The following is a 20049-nucleotide window of genomic DNA, read 5'->3' as shown; positions in this document are numbered from 1 at the left end:
AGCTCCGGAAACACCACCATGTGTCTCCGAGGTCAAGCAGAAATGCTTCGGAGAAACGCACAGTCATTTTGGGATTCGGGCGTGTTTTTCTTTCTCTCCTCTTCCCATTGGTAATGGGAAGAGGAGAGAAAAAACATGAAATAACACGCCCTGAATCCCAAATGACGGGGCTTAAACGGACAGACGTCCCTCTTCTCCAATGGCTGGCCTCCATTTAGGAAGCCAGCCAATGGAGAAGAGGGGCGGGTTCAAGCCCCACACTCAAAAACATTAGATCTCGCCTGCGAGACCGCGCAAGCGCAGCCTACGCAGGCCGAGACCTAAAAATGAATCTAAGAACGGAGCCACACACAGAAACCCAACAATTAACTAAGCAAGCACTCGCCAGGCAGCCACGGTTTATTTTTGCATCTCGCTTTCACTTTAAAGTGAAAGCCAGATGCAAAAATAAACACGCCTCGGAGCTTGTCTTTATGGGGTCATGTGTTTGAAACACATGGGCCCATAAAGATAAGATTCTTTTTGCAACGGGAGCAAGTCAAGTCGCAAAAGCTCTTTCCCAATGGCTGGCCACCGTTTAGCATAAACGGTGATGCCGGCCAATGGGAAAGAGGGGCGGGGCTTAAAGCCAGTTACTGAAACCTCCTGATAACACTAAATCTCACCAGCGTGACTGTGCATGTACGCAGCTCTAGGCTTCAACCTAAAAACACCTGAAATTCCTGAAAAGGCAGTCACCCACTAATACAGTATAGTCTGGCAATCTGTAATTAAATTAATGAACTGCTGGGAAATGACTGCTCATTGAAACACCTTGTTGATCCAAACAGCAGCAGCTCAAGAGGCATGAAACTTACCAGGGCCCGTGTCGATAGCACCCTGTCCTCCCCCTCGACCAGGGCGAGCCATCACATTTACCGCTGCCTCATCTTTTCTGCGTAAACAGACATCTGTCAAGAGAAACAGAGATCTGAAAGAATGATCCAAACTGCTTTACATTTTGAAAAAATATGGAAGACATCAAAATGTAAACATCTGCAAAATAACTACACAGGAATTAAAGGGTCTCGACTTTCAGTTTGAGTGTGACACCATTTTTCATTTACGTTTCTGAAAAGTAACACTAATACCTATACAAATTAGAAAACGCCTTGCAAACTAAAATCTTTGTAACATCACAGTGCTCTGTGCATCGTCACCTGACGACGCTTGGTCCTGGCTTGAATCCTACAGGGCGGGAACTGACCGAAGGGGCAAGAACGCGGATGGCAGGCCCAAGCAGGTGAGGGTGCGCCAATCACAACGCATCCGCAAGAGGCATAGAACTCAGCAGGCCCTGCTGCAGGCGCAATTGGCGGCGGACAAACAGGGAGCGTTAGCAGCGACAGCAGCAATCACCGGGTCGCAGGTGGAAGATCGGGTCGGACGATCGGCGTCGGAAGACGAAAAAGGGCAATCTGGGACTGAACTGTCTGATGTGGATAGTACTGTGGGACCGGAGATGACGCCCTGCACTGCGGACGATCTGTGATTGGCGGGGCCCTTAAGGTGCACTATGGCCTGGAGTCGCTCATTGATAGGGCAGGAGTATGGGGTAACCTTTTTGATTGCTGTTATTGTTGCAAGCCGCTAGACGGGATCATGGAGCGGGGGGCGGGGGCGAGAGCTGCCGCCTATCGGCGCGTTGCCACGTTCCTATTGCCCTTAAGGCACCCTGTGGTGGCTACCGCAGGATAGATTTGTTTAAATGCTTATTGAGGCTTGGATGGGGACTGAAGCGCGACTATTGGTTCCTGTTCTGGGGGTGTGGGCGTTGGCATTTTTGTGGCGTGTTGGGAGGGTAGGTACAATTGTGGCTGGTGTGGGCTGGAGAGACATGATGGAGGTGGAGTTGAGGGGGGATAGCAATGGGGACTTTACCTGAACTGAAGTGCATCACTTGGAATGTCCGGGGATTGCATACTATGTCCAGACGCTATAAGGTACATGCTTATTTGGTGAGACGCGGGATTCAGATAGCAATGCTCCAGGAGACCCATCTTACCAAATTGGAATGCGTGGCACTGCAGCGACGCTGGAGGGGGCAGGTCTTTGGTACAACGTACTCGGCGTATGCAAGGGGGGTGTTGATTTGGGTGAGAGCAGGGACTCCATTTCAGGTTACGACTCAAATAATTGATCCGGAGGGCAGATATGTCGGAGTGCGAGGAAGGTTGTGTGGCAGAGACGTGGTGCTTTGTAGCGTTTACGCTCCAAATGTGGAACAGCCTTGATTTTTTGATGCCATGTCGGGCGCACTAGCGCATTATTTAACGGGTCCTGTGATACTGGGAGGCGATTTTAATTCCATTACTGATACCACCTTGGACAGGTCCCATCCACCACTGGCTGAATCTCTGGTGCGCAGGGTGGCGCGGCGGAGAGCAGAATGGCAGACTGAATGGGGGCTGATAGATGTATGGCGAGCACAGCACCCTGATGACAGGGATTATTCCTACTTTTCAGCGCTACATGAACTGCATGTCCGGATTGACACGATCCTGTGTGATCCTGTTATCGCTAACCTGGCGTCCAGTACTGAATACCTGGCTAGGACCATTTCCGATCATAACCCCCAGTTGCTCTCCCTCCGATGGCAACAAGCGAAGACAGCTATTCCCAATTGCCGATTGAATCCGGACACACTGGAGGATCAGGTGTTTAGGACTGAGGTGCTAGAGGGAGTGGAGACGTACTTTGCAGTTAATGAGGGGTCGGCCTCAACTAGAGGTCTTGAATGGGATGCATTTAAAGTGGTAGCGAGAGGCCTGTGTATTGGTAAGCATTGCGGGGTCAGGAAAGTGATCTTAGAGGAGGTCATGAGGGCGGAGGATGACTTGAGGACATTGGAACGGCAGAGACCAGAGCAGGGTGCGGCGCAGGCGCAGCTCATGGTGGCTAAAGAGTTGGTAGCGACGGAAACTGAAAGGTTACGCTGCTATGACTATAAGCGGTATACGGCTAGGGTCCACAGTGAAGGGGACAAAGTGGGAACGCTGCTGGCACGGCTGGCGAACCCGGAACAGAGGGGGTGTTCGATTTTGAGCATGAGGACGGCATTGGGGGACACGGTCTATTCCCAGATGGCGATTCTTACGCGCTTTAAGGAGTATTATGAGACCCTGTACCGGAGTCGATTGGAGGTGGGAGCTGAGGAAATAGAGGGCTACCTGGCGGATATTCGGTTTCCGCAGCTAGAGGAAGAAGACGCTAAGACCCTGGGCGCTGCGATTACGCTGGCTGAGATTAGGGGGGCTATTAAAAAGATGGCGAGGAAGAAGACCCCGGGGATGGATGGCTTCCCCATAGAGTTTTATGCCGAATATGTAGATGTTCTGGCACCCCGGCTGCTCATAGTCTATAATGAAGCTCTGGAACGAGGCAGCTTGCCCGGTTCTATGCGGGAAGCTTTGGTAGTGCCCCTGCTGAAGCCTGGTAAGGATAGCACAGACGTGACTGCGTACAGACCGCTGTCCATGTTGACGGTGGATTATAAAATATTGAGCCGAATCTTGGCTACCAGATTGCTTCCATATATGACGACGCTGATTCACGAAGACCAGGCCGGTTTTATCCCCACCCGGAATACTTCGACCAATATCCGCCGTTTGATACGCGTCTTGAGGAGTGATTTGGAGCCGGATGACTGGCCAGCAGTGTTATCTATTGATATAGAGAAGGCATTCGATAGCCTGGAATGGGCTTATCTGGATGTCGTGCTGGAGCGGTTCGGCATGGGCGACAAGTTTCGGCGCTGGACGAGGGTTCGTTACACCTCGGCCACTGCTAGGGTGCGGCTAGGTTCAGTGATATCGGCTGCATATCCAGTACAGAGGGGCACGCGTCAGGGATGCTCCCTGTCGCCTCTGTTGTTCGTCCTGGCGATCGAGCCCTTGGCGATTCTCGCTCGGACGGGAGCGGAGTTTGGGGGGATTGCCTGTCGAGGAGAGCATCATTATATCTCGCTTTATGCGGATGATATCTTGATGTTCCTGGAGGATGCGGCGGGGGCATTGAACAGTGCAGTGGGTTTGCTGGATGCATTTGGAGCTGTGTCGGGCCTCAGAGTGAACTGGCGCAAAACTTGTGTTTTCCCACTGAGGGCAGACACGCCCCAGCCGCCACTGCCTGCAGATGTGATTTGGGAAGGATCATGCTTTATCTACCTAGGAGTGAGGATCTACCATAGAGATGAAGACCTATTGGAGGGCAACATTGGACGCTGCATTAGAGCCCTGAGGGGCTCGGTGGCTTTTTGGGCCACACTCCCGTTGTCCGTGGTCGGCAGGGTAGCACTGCTCAAGATGGTGGCTTTACCGCGCCTTCTGTATTATTTCAGGACGTTGCCGGTGTGGGTTCCACCCCGGTTCTTTAAGGATCTAGAACCCTTACTATCGGGTTCATCTGGGGGAGCGGCAGGAGAAGGGTGGCGTTGGACACCCTCCTTCGGCCAAAGTCTGCTGGGGGAATGGCAGTGCCGGATTTCGAATTGTATTATTTGGCGGCGCAGCTGCAGATCCTTACGCAACACGTGGCTAGGGAGTTCAGGGGCCCTGACCTGCGCCGGGGAACCGGGATACAGAGGCATGTATTGTCTTATATTGTCCTGCAACAACGCCTTGATGTGGGAGGCCTGACACTAGAGGAAAAAACTTTGAGGTTGTGCTGGAATAGGAGTCAAAAACGAGCAGGAGTGGTGCATCCATATGCCCCGGAAATTCCTCTGGGCATGCTGACGGCATTACCACATGGAGGGGACTGGTCGCCCCTCATGGAATGGGAAGAGATGGGGCTTCACATGGTAGGTGACCTGTACGCTGACGGCGAGATGCTTCCATTCCAAGCGGTACAGGACCAGTTTGGAATCCCGGCTGGGAGTTTCTTATTGCATATGGCGGTGACCACGGCGCTTAAAAAACATTGGAGGGTGGGGCTCCTGGAGCCAACGACCACGATGGCGAGCCAATATGTGGTGATGTCAGCGGGGACGTTTAAAGCGGTGACGTGTCTGCATTCCCGAATGCTTCATGAAGGCCTGACCCCCCTGACGGCGTTAAAAATGAAGTGGGAGGAGAGCGTGGGGAAACCCATACCGGATGCTACATGGGGACACATCCTGAGGAGGGCATGGAAGGGTTGTAGGAATGCCCGCTTCCAACAAGTACACTACTTTGTGCTACATAGGGCCTACTTAACACCTGGCAAGATACAAAGGCATTTCCATGTGCAGGGGGCGGTGTGTCCGAGGTGCTTCCTAGCAGGGGCGGAACTGGATCACATGCTGTGGGATTGTCCGAGGCTGGGCTTGTATTGGATAGAAGTTGGGGAACTACTGACAGAAGTGACGGATAGACAGCTGACTTTTGATAAGGCGGTCTGCTTGCTCCTGTGGTTCCCGCACACGAAAAAAACGAAGATCACCAGTAAATTCATAGACCTAGGCCTTATTTTAGCTCAGAGAGAGATCACCTGGCACTGGAAGTCATCGGAGGGCCCGTCCAGCAGGCGGTGGGCAGCGGAGTTGGAAAAATGGGCTAGAAGTGAGAGTATGGTCAGGCTTCGACAGGCCACCCGCACAGATAATGAAAAGGGTTTGGAGGCAGCGAGGATGTGGGAAGGCCTAGTTGTGGCCCTGCATGAGTACCGATCACGGGAGGTGGACGGGGAGGGGGAGGGCTAACGGGGAATTCCGGGTGATGATGATTATATGAATGTTGTCCCATAGGCTCCTGATTGACGTGATTACATCCTGAATTTGGCTCACACCAGCGACACACCAGGGGGTGGGTGGGTAAGGGAGGGATGGTAAGCCGTCACCGAAGGTTGACATTAACAGCCGAGTGAGTCTGGAATTAGTAGTAGGAGGAAGGGCTCGCTGGCGAGGTCCCGATAGGTGGGGTGGAGGATTTGGGACCTGTTCATTGCTCCTTCTTCTGACCGGGGGTAGCGAGTTCTTTGTTGGGGTTAGGGGTTGGGTAGGTAGGGGAGAAAAGCAGACCTTTTAAACAGAGCCTGACTGTATTGCTGTCAAATAATTATTGTGGATATGGTATTGCCACCTGGTCTTTATGTGGATTCCTGGATGTCGCCGCCCTGCCTACGGGATGTGGGCTACGAGGCTGTGTACAATACCGTTTATGACTGATAACCAACAATAAGTGGAGATGGGCGGGACTGTTTAAACAATTGTTTTTTTTATTTTTTTATTTTTTTATAAAAGACCTTTATTGTAAGTTGTTAGTTATACACAGCTCCGTGCCTACAACCCTGGGGCCGGCTGCTAATTCTTCATATTCACGTTATGTAAGTATTATACAAACATTTCCAGCTTCGTGTATATAGACCATTTATACAATTTTGCCAATATTAAGGTCTTAACTTTTCGATACAAACAGTAACATGACAGTCGTGGATTCAGAACTTACCACAGTATCAATATAGCCAAATTGAGACTTCTACATTCCGTCTTATATAATAACAATATGCATTCAGGTGTCGGCAGACCGGACCCCACGTGACCCGATGCCGTACTGATTTCCACCTTCAAAATCATTTCATGGTGAACCCTCTTCTTCTGTGTTCCGTGACTTTAGATATTCTGTGAGATAGCACCAGAAATCTTTGGGCCTAGCCCTGATAGGTAACTCCTCCTCATAAGTCTGTAGTTTATCCCTGCAACGTGTCATATCCAGTAGCCACCTGCTCGTTTTGGGTGTCTGCCTGCTGTGCCAGCATTGTGCAATCTGCCTCTTGGCTAATAACAGCGCTATCGCACAGAATTTACGTTTTGTAGCCCTTAGGTGTGGGAGCACTCCCAGCAAGCAAACTCTAATTGTACAGTCTATCTCGACCTGTAACATGGTAGATAGTTCAGTAGTTACCTCCTGCCAGTAAGAGTGTACCGCTGTGCAACACCAAGCCAGATGTGTGAAACCTGCTCCCCCCGCATTACATCGCTTACACCTGTCATTATCTTGAAGGCCAAATTTATACATACGCTCCGGTGTGTAGTATGCTTGATGTATAAACTTGTAGTGGATAATTCGTAAATTACCGTTAGGTGTGAGGATCTGTGTTAGTGCGCATGTTTGTTGCCACTCCTCTTCCGTTAGTGAGGTCTCTAGTGCCTCATCCCACCTCTCCTTAGCCCTGATACCAGCCTCTGGCATCTCGGCTTGTGCTGTGGCGTACAGTCTAGACACTAAATGTGAGGTATCTTGCGAGGTGATGACCATTTGTAGTGACTGCAGGCTTTCCGGTTCCTCCGGAAATGTCGGGAAAAAGGCTTGCATAGCGCGTTGCAGCCGGTAGTGTGTAAATAGAAACAGCAAAGTTTTATTCTTAATATAATTCAAGTCTACTGCATTCAGAAACTTGCCCTCATGGAACATGTCCCCCATTTTTTCGATGCCTACTTGTCGCAGTAGTGACATTCCTACTTTCTCCCCCGTGACAGAGAGCGCCTGATGATGAGGAAGAGGCATCGCTGGCGAGTATAATGGCTCTTTGCGTGCTAATCTGGCCAATTTCTTCCAAGCTTTAACGGTGGTGTCAATCGTATTGATATCCTGCTTATGTAGAGGTTGGCGAGTGTGTGAAAGCATTGACGATAGTGGTATGGGTGCAGCATCTCCTTCCTCAATGGCTGTGTGCGTTAAGTATGGTATTTCGTGGAACCAGTATGCCGCGTATTGTGCTTGAGCGCATAGATAATACAGCAGAAAATCCGGCACCCCGAAGCCCCCTCTGTTATATGGTAGTGTGAGTGTTTGTAAGGGCACTCGTGCTTGTTTTCCCGCCCAGATCAGTCGTAAAATCAGGGACTTAATGCTGCGGAAGATTGCAGTTGGCGGTTCAATAGGGATATTATTGAAGAGGTACAGTAGTTTAGGCAGGACATTCATCTTTACGATCGCTATTCTATCCGCTAATGACAAAGGCAGCTGTATCCAGCGTGTTACTTTATCCTCCAGTCTGAATATAGCCGTACCATAGTTCGATCTAATCACTACTTCAGGATCTCTGTGGTATAACACCCCCAGATACCGCACCGGGTCTGACTGCCACTCCAAAGGGTAGTCTGTTGCTTGCGAGGTTGTCGTTTCCGTTAAAGGTATGATGGAGGACTTGGACCAATTTATAGTCAAACCTGAGTGGCCGCCGAATTTTATATACTCACGCATTATTGGGTTTAAATGAGTGTCAGGGTCGCGTATATACAGAAGCATGTAGTCCGCATACAATGATATATGCAATGGTCTGGATGGGAACTGTAAGGCCGAGGCCTTGTAATTCTGCCGTATTACACAAGCTAGGGGTTCCAGTGCCAGCGCAAATAGCAGTGGAGAGAGTGGGCACCCCTGCCTAGTGCCACGCTGAATATTAAATGCTTCCGAGACATACCCATTAATGCGTACCCTTGCCCTCGGATTAGTGTATATGAGTGTGACCCATTGCACGAACCGCTTGGGGAATCCCATCCTAAGCAACACCGTGATTAAATAGTCCCATTCGATGGAGTCAAAAGCCTTAGCGGCATCTAACATGACCGCCACAGCTTTGGTCGATGGTTGAAGATAGTGGGATAATGCAAACAATGATCTAGTGTTGTGGGCCGTAGACCGTGTAGGTATGAATCCAGATTGGTCCGGTAAGACCAGTCGTGTCATAAGTGGTTTCAGCCGTATAGCTAACAACTTCGCTAGTATTTTTGAGTCAGTATTGATAAGTGAAAGTGGTCTATAAGACTCACAGATCTCCGAGTCCTTACCAGGTTTTAGGAGCGCTATTATAGCAGCTTCACGCAATGTTGGAGGGAGTACTGAGTGTTCGAACGCTGCGCCAAACATGTCTACCATGTGTGGTGCAATGATATCAACATAATGTTTGTAGAATTCATTGGTGAACCCGTCAGGGCCCGGCGCTTTTCCGTTTGGTAGCGATTTTATTATGTCTGTCACTTCCTCAACCGATATGGGTGATGCTAACATTTCCCTCTGCCCATCTGAGAGCCATCCTATTGCCACATTTTCTAGGTAGGTGAATGTGTCCTCTCTGGAGGCTGTCGGTCTCGAGTTGTATAGTTCCCCGTATTCTGTAGCAAAGCAGTCTAAAATGTCCGTAGCCTGTGTGTGTATCGTGCCATCTTTCGCCTTAATACGTAGCACAGGGCTGTGTCCCTTACCATCACAGATTTTGGCCGCCAATCTACTGCCCGGCCTGCCACCCTCCCCAAACGATCTGGCAGATATTTTCCTATCTAGGTATTTGATCTCATCCTCTACAAATGACTGATGTTCAGAGTGTAAAGTCCTCAACTCGCCTAGATGTGTGATGTCACGTGTGGTGTCATAAGCTTGCTCTAGTTCCCTCATTCGTGTTTCACAGCGTGTAATTTGCCGTCGGATATCTTTTAAGATGCCGATCGTAGTGCTCATGCTTATACCCCGGATTGTGGCCTTGAATGCCTCCCATAAAAGACCCGGGTCGTCCACCGTAGGTTCGTTTATTAGGAAGTATTCCTTGATTGCCTTGTGAATAGTGGTTGCATAGATCGTGTCCGTGAGTGCGCGTGAGTTGAATCTCCAGTGAAAGGGAGGTGTAGTGTAGTTCGGTAGCACCAGTGTCAGCATCACAGGGTTGTGATCCGATAGCGTCCTTGGCAAGACCTTAATATCCTGTGTCCACAGTGCAATGGTATCTGAGCCCAGCCAGTAGTCCAAGCGCGACCAGCTGTTATGAGCTGCAGAAATGTGTGTTGCTCCCGGAACCTCTGGGAACTTGTGCCTCCATATGTCTGTCAGTGATAGATCTGAAATCATGTGTGAAAGTTTAACCCTGGCCTGCTTATGTGGCTCCATTGAATTTGGGGAGCGGTCTACCCCCTCCAACACTGTCACATTCCAGTCCCCCCCACAGATTATGTGTGTTGTTGTTAGTGACTGAAGATGTGTCCACAATTCCTGGTAGAAATCCGGGGTGTCCGTGTTGGGACCATATACATTAAGTAATGTTATTTTGTGACCACGTAGCGTGCCTGACACAATAACATACCTGCCACCCGAGTCACATATTACCCTATTAACCGCAAAGTTCACCCCTTTCCGTATCAGTGTGATCACACCCCTCGAGTATGAGGAGTAGCTAGCCAAGTATGTGGATTCCGCCCACCTGTCACCAATCAGAGTACGTGTGTGAGGTGCAATATGTGTTTCCTGTATTACCGCTATATCTACCTCCCATCTCTTCAAGTACGCGAACACCTGTCTTATTTTTTTAGGTTGAGTTAGCCCCCTCACATTCCATGTTAAGAGGTTAATATGATCTCTACTTTTGCCTCCTGTTATCCGCGCCATATATCAAAGCGAATTTTCATTCCTGCCAACTGGAGTCTAATTTTCACAAGACAGTATCTCGATTCCCTCGCGCAGGTTAGTTGAGTCACCTCAGACTCCACCCCACCAACATTCCATAAATGCACTTGCATAATCAGTTTCAGTCTCAAAACATTAACAAACCCCCCCTGCCCACCTCCCCCACCCACTCCAGCAACCCAATTCTGCCGAAGCCATTGACCCATTTTTAACTCATACAATTAACCGTACTATATGAACAACTTTGGTGGGGTACCCTTTTGGAGGTCCGCCTGGGGCACAACTCTACACCCATATGCCTGGGTGCAGACGACTCACAATGACATAATACTTCCATGCAAGTTATCTGTGTCCGTTCCACGTCCACCCGCCGACCCTCGGCCAACATCTTATGAGACATGCCAGCAGTTGACCACCTCTTCGGTACCCTCCCATGTAGCATGTACCCCTGTGAGCGACCGGGTCCGTACTCTCCACTCAGCCAAGCAACGTAATGATTGTTCGTGCACCATCTTAGACCCTCTTCGCAGTGATGCTCCTCACGAGGAGCCGCAATATTCCCTGCCAAACCTTGCATGTAATTCGCACAGATAGATCCGTAAATTGAAAGTACTAGGGCCTGGAAAGGGTAGAGTGCCCTCGTGTATGTAATGTCACACTTGTCGCTCCCAATGTCTGATTAGATCACCTGCACACGCACTATTAATGCACAAGTTTGCGTCCTGCATGTGCTATGCAGATGGCACCTTTGTGATATCAAAAGAAAGAAAGGAACGTCTTACCACAAGTCTGGTTCATACCCCCTTCAAACTCACTCCTCTACATCAGAGTCCGTGCGTTGCTCCTCTCGTGCGCGTTGTTTGTTTTGCTGTATCATTTTTTTAACAAAATCCTGAGCTGCTTTCGGGGACTGTAGTATCACCACCTTGTCCTTCCATGTCACTCGCAGTCTCGCCGGATAAAGCATGGAGTATCCTACGTTCAATTCCCTTAGTTTGGTTTTCACAGACGCATATTCTTTCCTCGCCTGTTGGACCGCCATGGTATGGTCTGGGTAGAACTCCAGAGTGTTTCCTTGATGTGTGATCTTGCCTTTCTCGCGCGCCAGGCGCAGTATCGTGTCCCTATCGCGGTAGTTGAGTATTCTCGGTACAATCGGCCGTGGTGTCGCTCCAGTTTTGGGCTTGGGCGCCAATGATCTGTGGGCCCTTTCAACTATAAAGATGTGGGATAGGGCCTCTGCTCCAAAAATGTCTCTGCACAGCTGTTCCACATATATCTCCATTTTGCCCGTGTTGGTGGTCTCCGGTAGGCCGGCTATGCGTACATTATTACGTCTGGAGCGGGCTTCCAAATCCTCCTCACGTGCCTTAATCACCTCCAGGACCCGTTCCATACCGGTACATTTGCTAGTCGTGGCATGTGATTCGTCCTCCACTGCTGATATTCTTGATTCGGCTTCATCTAGTCTTTCGTCGTGTTTCTCGAGTTTGCCCGACATCCCGTCCATCCTGCAAGTAAGACTGTCTAATTTCCCATTAATGTCTTGTACATTAGCTTGTATGGACAGCAAAATCTTTTCCATGGTGGACGTAGAATCCGCAGTCACCGATCCGTCCCCTTCCGACGCTTGGTCTGTACCTTTCGATGTTTTTTTGTTCTCAAAGGAGATTTTCGGCTGTTGTTTGTCCAATTTCCCCATTTCGATCGTTTCAGGAGGCCTGGTACGTCTCAGCTGCGTTGTCTGCCTGACGGTCTTGATTGACGCCGCTGTGGTAGCACTCCTGGTAGTTATCCCCGCGGAGAGTCTCGAGGGTCCGTGGGCTTCCAGCTTCCTTCCAACTCTCACCTCCGAACCCAGGTCAGCAGCGACGTGCCTGTCATCTACCCGCTAGAGGGCTGTTGCTCAGTACCGTGCTGTAGCTGCCTAGAGGACCATTCCAGATCCACGCGGGATAACGATAACCACTCGCCTATGCTCGATGACTCGTTTGGTAAGATCGCTCTTGCGGGCAGTGCTGGAAGCGTTGTTTTATAGTATAGTCTACACCTCTCATGGCGATTAACCTGCGCTCTGGTATGAACAGTGGCAGTATGGTGCGATGTCTCGGTGCCCCTCGCGGTGATGAAGCAAAGCTTCGCATATTTTGCGACCTTGCCGAAGTCATGAACCTCGTCTATGTGTAACAAGGTAATAAGTGTACGTCTTACTAACGTTTATATTAAGTTTGAATAAGGATTAAGAAGCTTGCCTATGTGTATTCCTAATGATTTTAATCCGTGTCCGTAAAATATGGCCGCCGCTTGTATTTAGTTACTGCGCATGCGTCAGCCACACTCACGTGTCCTGACGGGTCTGCAGAAGTGGAGGGAAATTTATGCGCATGCGTAATTCATAGCTTTGCCTACAACGTGGTACTGCTCGTGCCACTGCTCTTGTGTATGTATATATGTAGCTAACATTTAGACTGCATAAGTATATTTCTTAGTGATAAGTTGAAAGTACAAACCCTGTGATGTGTTTTCATAACGTTATTTCTATGTATTAATTTGTTCTCGCTTACTTTTCATGTACCGCGGGGAATGGGGGTCTGTCTGTAACGAGAGCCATCTTGGAGGTCCCTTCTGCGCATGATCGCCTTTCCAGGGACCTGACAACTTTGGCTGATGGAACTTAGCCAGCTGGCAGTGATGGGCAAGATGCTCCTGAGAACTGACCTGAAAAACCCAGGAAAACGGAGCCAATTGTCCTAGCTCGGCAACAATGTTAATTGTCACTCGTATTTCTGCACAGTTTCTCATGGGAACCCCAATCTCGCTAGGCGGTACCCAAATATGTAAATGTAGCATCTAAATAGACTGTTATGATTGGTGTGTTACCCAAATCCTACCTTAGGACCAATCGAAATTGGGGATTCTGACACTTTGCAACATTTGGGGGGTGGTACACTGACCCAAAAGAGTATATCTACCCTGGGTTCACCTAGGGAATTTGTCCGACTTGTCTGGTTTAGCTGACCTGTCACTGACCCATCGTACTCAATAGGTGACTGAAGATACAGAGCGCTGCGGAGCACTCTGTCCGAAATTGACCATTAGACTAAGGTTCTACTGAACCTTAAAGTGCTGGCGAAGCACTTTGCTGGGAGTTCGCTGACCCAATCGGGGTCTTGATCGATAGCTGCAGAGAGGGTGGAGCGCAGGCGTTGCTTCCAAACTGCGGGTGCGGTCCTGTCCTGAGCGGTCCTGTCCTGAGGGTTTGCTGTCCTGTCCTGAGGTCCTGTCCTGATTCCTAATCTGAGGGTATCCTGTCCTGTCCGGGGTGTCCATTCTGCACCTGCTGTCCTTTGAGGGGTATCCTTCCTTGAGGGTTTCCTGTCCTTAACTGACCCGTGGCCAGGGTTTGGTTTCCACACCAGTCTAGGTAAATACTGCTCTAAGTTCTTTAAACTTGCACCTTTCTATATTTCTGTCTTTTGCTTAAATAAAGAGACACATTTGCATATGTTGATTTTTCCATGCTTTTGCCGCAAACTATTTGAAACGTAAAGTCATTTGCATAATTTTCTTGATATGTTCCCATGTTACCCTACCTTTTAGAAATCATATTTTGCATTGCAGTTTGTCATTTTCTGATATGGTCTAGAACGGCCTTACTTAGATTTTCTAAAGAATTCTTGCCTTGAATGCATAGCATATTTCCTTTGCATCTCATTATTGCATTTAAATGATTACCCTGACTTTATTTCTCTATAGTTATGTACTTTTCATTTTCTTGGTTATTGATTGCCTTATTCTTGTAAGTCTCATGTTAGAAGAAAACGAACTTTAGATAAACATTTTAAAACTTCCAGTTGTCCGTGGTCATTTACAACAGTATTGAATGTCATTTGAAATTGCATTTGCTGCCTTTCCTTTTACAGCTAGGCCCCTGATCCTTTGAAGTCATAGGTACCCGTGTCGGTGGATGGTAAGTCGGGTACACTGAGTAATAACAGTAGGGAACACACACAATTGGTAGCAGCCCGTGAAGTCGCCTGGTCAATGAATAGTGTGAATTGAAAGTATATGGGCCCTGAAGCCGGAAACGGCGAAATCATTGGCTGGGTGACCTCGCGCGCTCTCTCAGTTTTCTGGTAGCAGAGGATGGTTAGGGACTAGCTAAAGGTTAGGTAGAACTAGTTAGACTAGTTAAGTCGGAAGCTGCTAGTACATTAATGCTGCTATAAGAGCGGCTGTTGCGAGGGAACCGATCACTCTCTTGTGAATACGCTGCTGAAATTCATGAATTGTTGTATTGTTATTATTCTTGTTCTTATATTGTTATATGTATTAATCCATGCATTTGTAAACCGTATTGTTTCTTGTTGTCCGAACTCCCCGGGGAATTGAAAGGGCAAGTGGTGAATAGAATCCATTGTCCTGAGGTCACAGGCTTAAGGAAAGTTAGGTGCAGGTTAGGATAACCGGGAAGCACTAACTAGGGTTTTTCTGAATACGTGTGTGAATAAATGTCAGTAACGAGGTTCATTGGCAAAATTCCCATAGTGGCGTAACCTAGTAAGGGTCACATCGGAAGAGTAGCAGGTTCCTCGGAGCTTGGGTGAAAGCAGAGGGGTCCGCTGGGAAACCTTAGACTCGGATATATCCCGGAAAGAAGTGGATGAGTTTAGGGGAATAACAGGTTCACCGATGCTAGAGTGAAGGGTAGGCGGAAGAGATCTGCCCGCAGCGCGTGAAAAGTAAATGGAAGTAGTTTACTTGCAGTAAAAGAAATCTTTTCTGTCTAGACACTTGAGCACTGTGGCGAATGTGTATTTGTTGTAAAATAACCGAGCACTGAGCACTTTAGAAAGAAAGAAAGTTTCCGTTACCTTGTGAAGGGAGGGAGTCAGCCGCGAAGCGTCTCTGACGTCACTCCGTGCCGCGCTGGGATTGGTAGAAGCAGCGGGCGGGTAGCGGGGCTGGAATTGTAAAGGAGGGGTGAAGCGCCGAGGAGTGAGAACTGTCTCACGAAGGGGCCGCGCACCCATTGGTCGAAATTATTTGAACGCGCGCACCTCATTGGTTGCACGGAATTGCAAGACGCGTTCTGATTTGGAGGTGATTTTGTAAACAGAGTTAAGCGTAGAAAACGTATGTGGCATTCCTATAGTCCAGAGACTAGACCCGATCCAAGAAACCAAGGGTTCGAGAGGGATCAGTGGAAAGCTAATAGATACGATATCATGTACGGAGCTAAGAGAAAGATGTCCCTTGTAAGTAGGGTAAAGAATTACTTCAAAACGGACAAACCGATTAAGTCTAGAGAGGGCGCTACTATCCCGCCACCGAATACTGCTGCCTCATTCATGATGTTTGACCGAGGGTACAACACCTGTGTGTGGTTGGAGAATTGGGTAAAGTACACAAAAGATGACGGAGTATTGGCTTTTCCGTTAGACGGTACTTTTAATGGCAGAATTTTAGTTAATTTGAGAACCCGAATGAATGAATTGCATCCCAGACCGAGACTAACGCAGTATGAGGCATTAGAGGAATGGGAGATTGAGGCTTTTGAAAGAGAGAAACCCCGAATGGACAAAGGTCTGACTAAGTGGTACCCCAGGCTGAAACAAGAGACCAGGGATAAGAGGATGAAACAGTGGAGGCAGAGCATGATTGTTCAGGGTCTGTTTCCCATGATGTCAGCAGGAAACCCTTCTGGGGGAGAGAAAAGGACAGAAAAGAGTAAGCATTGGGGGGGCCTTGGGGAGTCAGACGATGAATTGTTAGATGACATCTTTACGAGAAGTCCGCCCCCTTATAATGAAGGAGCCCGACCTTCCAGTGCAGGAGAGAATCTCCAGCGTCCATCTATTAAGGAGGAGGACAGATCCCTAGGTAGGGGGGGAAGGGGCCAGGTATTGCCCTATTTTGAGAAGCCCGAGCCCCCGGAAGTACGAAATATATATCCCAGTATGCCCGTGAACCCGGAGGAAAAATATTCCCGTGAAAAGCTCTTTTACCCCAGACCTCTTTATGAGAACGAAGAAAAGCCAGTAGGTTCAGGAGTACCCTTTTTGCAGCCTCCATATGGGGAAGAGAGCAGGTCATTTGGTACAGGAACTTTGTTCCCGAAACCAAATTATGGTGGGGGGCCAAGTGAAACGCATCCTACTGCCCCGAGTTTTACGCCTCACCTAACCCCACAGATGATACCTGACCGAACCTTAGGAAGAGTATTAGATGAAAGGGAGCAAGAGGCCATAGCTAGACAGAGGTCAGAAATAATTCAGAAGATCTCCCAGTTAAATACCAGTCCTGAAGCTTTGACTATTCCGGTAACAATCGGACCCGTGGTTCCATTGTACGGGAATAGTCAAGGAGGTCCGAACCCTCCAGTTATGAACCCGATAACGGCCCCGCCGAGGCAAGAGCCCCTACTGATAGACGACCAGTCCAGTGAGTGCGAGTCCGAAGTTGTGTTCTTGGACCTGCCAAACAAACAAACAGGGAAGGGAGTGCAGAAGAGGCATAATCCTCTTGATACAAAAGAAATTAAATTAGAATCAGCAACGGGTACCAGGAGTGTCTCTTTGGTAACGCCGGAAGAAATTGAAAATTGGAGTCGTGAGTTAGAAAAACAGGCTCCGCAAACGAAACCTTTAGACCTCTACAAACTGAGAGTAGAAATAGAAGAATTAATGGCAGGAAATGTGGGATTAGACAGATTGAATACTTATTCCGAGGAAGAGTTGATGTTTATGTGTAAAAGCCTTACCCGGAGTACTAGGGTCCTCCACGAAAAACTGACCGACACCGCAGCTAGTATGGGGATAGATATATCCAGATCGAAGCCCTTGCAGAAACCATACCGAGCTGAGTTCTCAGACAAGAATTTGGAGAACTTGAATGTGTCCGGGAGGAAGTTGCAGATTAAAGAGTTGCTTGCAGTTTTGCAAAAATGGGGAGACGTGGAAAGGTGGAAAACGAGGTGGGCACGTAAGAAAGATGAGGCCCGATCAAGACAAGCTACCCCTGAGTTCCCTCTGAGAGAAGTAGACAAGCCCGAAACGTTATGCCCCATGCGGGAAGTACCAGGTGGGAGGTATGTGCACGTTCCATGGTCCAGACAGGATATTGTGTCCTTTACTAACGATTTTCCGAAATTGCGCGAGAAGCCGGTTGAATGGTACCGGCAAGTGGAAAGGTTCGTAAAGGTGCAGAAATGCCTGTGGAAAGACCTGGATGGGTTTTTCGACATTGTGGTCCCGGTCGATCTATGGACCGAGTGTAAAATAGCCATAGCCTGGCCCAGTGAGGAGTATACCAGAGATAAAGAAACAGGGGAACCTTCGAAGGAAGTCATGAGAAAGTATGAACAAGTAATTCAGCATCTGAAACTAAAGGTGCCAGCTAAGGAAACTGATTGGACCAGGATAGATAGAACAACGCAGGAAAGAGAGGAGACAGTGCACTCCTATTATGAAAGGCTGTTGCAGGTGTTTAAAACATACAGTGGTATAGATAACATCGAGATGAAGGATATGACGCACTTTATTTACAGGTTTGTAAACGGTTTGAGACCTGAAATTTGTCAGTGGATAAAAGATAACAAAATCTGTTGGCACTCCAAAAAGGTAGAGGAGGTCCTGCGGTACGCAAAGTACTGCGAGGACGAGATGGCAGAAAAGAAAAAGGCTCTGAAGGAGAAAGTGATGTGGGCTCAGGTGAAGCTCGCAGAACAGCAGGAAAAGCAGTTGAGTAACATGGTCAAAAATGCTAAGAACGAAGGTCCTGGGGGAGGGGGAGGAGGCAAGCCCCGGCCCAAAATGAGCAGGGAAGAGGCTATGAAGAAATTTCCCTGCCATCAGTGCGGCGAAATTGGACACTGGCGTAACGAGTGTCCTTACTTGCCCGAAGATAACGCCAAACCTCCTGATTTAACTCCACAGACGCAGAAAGAGAGACCAAGAAAGACTCAACCACAGGTAAAAACAGTTCAGGTGCCCCGAGCACCAAAGCAAGTATACAGGGGAAAACAGGCAGAGGGAGATGAGATAGAAGTCTGGGAAAGCAATGAGAACAGAAATGCAGCAACTTCGCAGTATCTTTTAAATGATACCTTCCTTTGTGATGACCAGTACTGACGGGGCCTGAGAGGGGAGGACGAGGAGTGCGTACTTGGCGCCTCCTTGCCGGTAGACCAGTCCGGACCATACATTGAAGGAAAGGTTGACGGGAATGATGTCACCTTTCTGTTGGACACTGGCGCTACCCGTTCTACTGTGAGAACAGTGGACGTTCCAAACCTACCCCTCTCGGGAGAAGCCATCCAAGTAGTGGGGGTATCTAATCAATTGATTAGTACTCCTGTTACCAAGCCCATGGAAATAGCAATTGGAAACTTTAAGGAAATGCATAGATTTGTCGTTTGCGACACCAGTCCAGTGAACTTACTGGGACGTGATTTGCTGTGCAAAATGAACTGTACCATCTTTTGCACACCAAAGGGTGTTGAAATTCAGACCCCAGATGAAGACGGCATTTATAAATTAATGTTAGTCCGCCCTGACTCGGAAATTAAACGAATGACCATGGAGGATTTACCCAAAGAACTCCAAGAAGCAGTGAAGCCAGAGGTGTGGGACTTTACTGGGAAAGATGTAGGGTTAATGAAAAATGTGGACCCCATACAGATAGCCATTAAGGACAATGCAGTATACCCCAATACTAAACCCTACAGAATGAATGCCGAAGTGAAAGCTGGTGTTGCTGTGGAAATACAGAAATTGTTAGAAGGAAACATCATACAGGAGGTAATGAGTAGCCCATGCAACTCTCCGATTATGGGCATCAAGAAGCCTAGTGGCAAGTACAGAGTAGTACAGGATCTACGAAAAGTCAACAAAATAGTAGTTCCCTGTTGCCCTATTGTCCCGAACCCAGCAGTGATTCTGTATCAGATTCCCTGGGATGCTGAGTGGTTCACTGTGATAGACCTGTGTCATGCATTCTTTTCCATTCCCTTGCATCCAGATAGCAAATTTCTTTTCTCATTTGCCTTCGAAGGTCACGTGTATTGCTGGAACCGGGTCCCTCAAGGGTATACAGAGAGCCCCTCTATCTTTAATCAGATCTTGAAAAAATGTTTGGAAACTTTAGTCCTACCTGGGAACTCTGTCTTAGTGCAATATATAGACGACCTCTTGGTGGCGTCTAAAAGTCATAAGGATTGTGTGATTGACACCATTGCCCTACTGAATCACCTGTGTGAAAAGGGACATAAAGTGTCCCCTGACAAGTTACAGTTTTGTGCAAAATCGGTGAAATATCTGGGGCACCAGATAGAAAAAGGTGTCAGAAAAGTGACATCGGAAAGAGTGAGGATAATTCAAAAGATGCAGTTACCCCGTACTCAAAAGGAGATCAGAATGTTCCTGGGTGTGATAGGATACTGCAGGCAGTGGATTCTGGGATTTGCAGTCCTAGCCAGGCCCTTGATAAAAATGACAAGAGAGGAACACCCGAGATTGTAGAATGGGATGTAGAAAGCTTAACAGCCTTCACCAAACTGCGAAATTGTCTGTGTACAGCCCCTGCATTGGGAATGCCAGACTATTCCAAAGAATTTGCCCTATTCTGTGACACTCGC

General features: G+C 48.4%; 1 protein-coding gene across 2 annotated transcripts in view; it reads right to left on the bottom strand.

Annotated features, from left to right (window-relative positions):
• The window catches only part of LOC144768747 (uncharacterized), a 221637-nt gene that overhangs the window by 112434 nt on the left and 89154 nt on the right, over nt 1-20049 (bottom strand). For both annotated transcript variants that reach the window (XM_078652635.1, XM_078652636.1), the window contains exon 9: nt 858-950. In XM_078652635.1, coding sequence (XP_078508761.1) covers nt 858-950 — 93 coding nt within the window. The remainder of the gene's footprint in view (nt 1-857; nt 951-20049) is intronic.

The sequence above is a fragment of the Lissotriton helveticus genome, chromosome 7 (genome assembly GCF_964261635.1).
Source record: "Lissotriton helveticus chromosome 7, aLisHel1.1, whole genome shotgun sequence".
In the NCBI taxonomy this organism is placed as follows: domain Eukaryota; kingdom Metazoa; phylum Chordata; class Amphibia; order Caudata; family Salamandridae; genus Lissotriton; species Lissotriton helveticus.
This window is presented reverse-complemented; position numbering and strand designations above follow the sequence as displayed.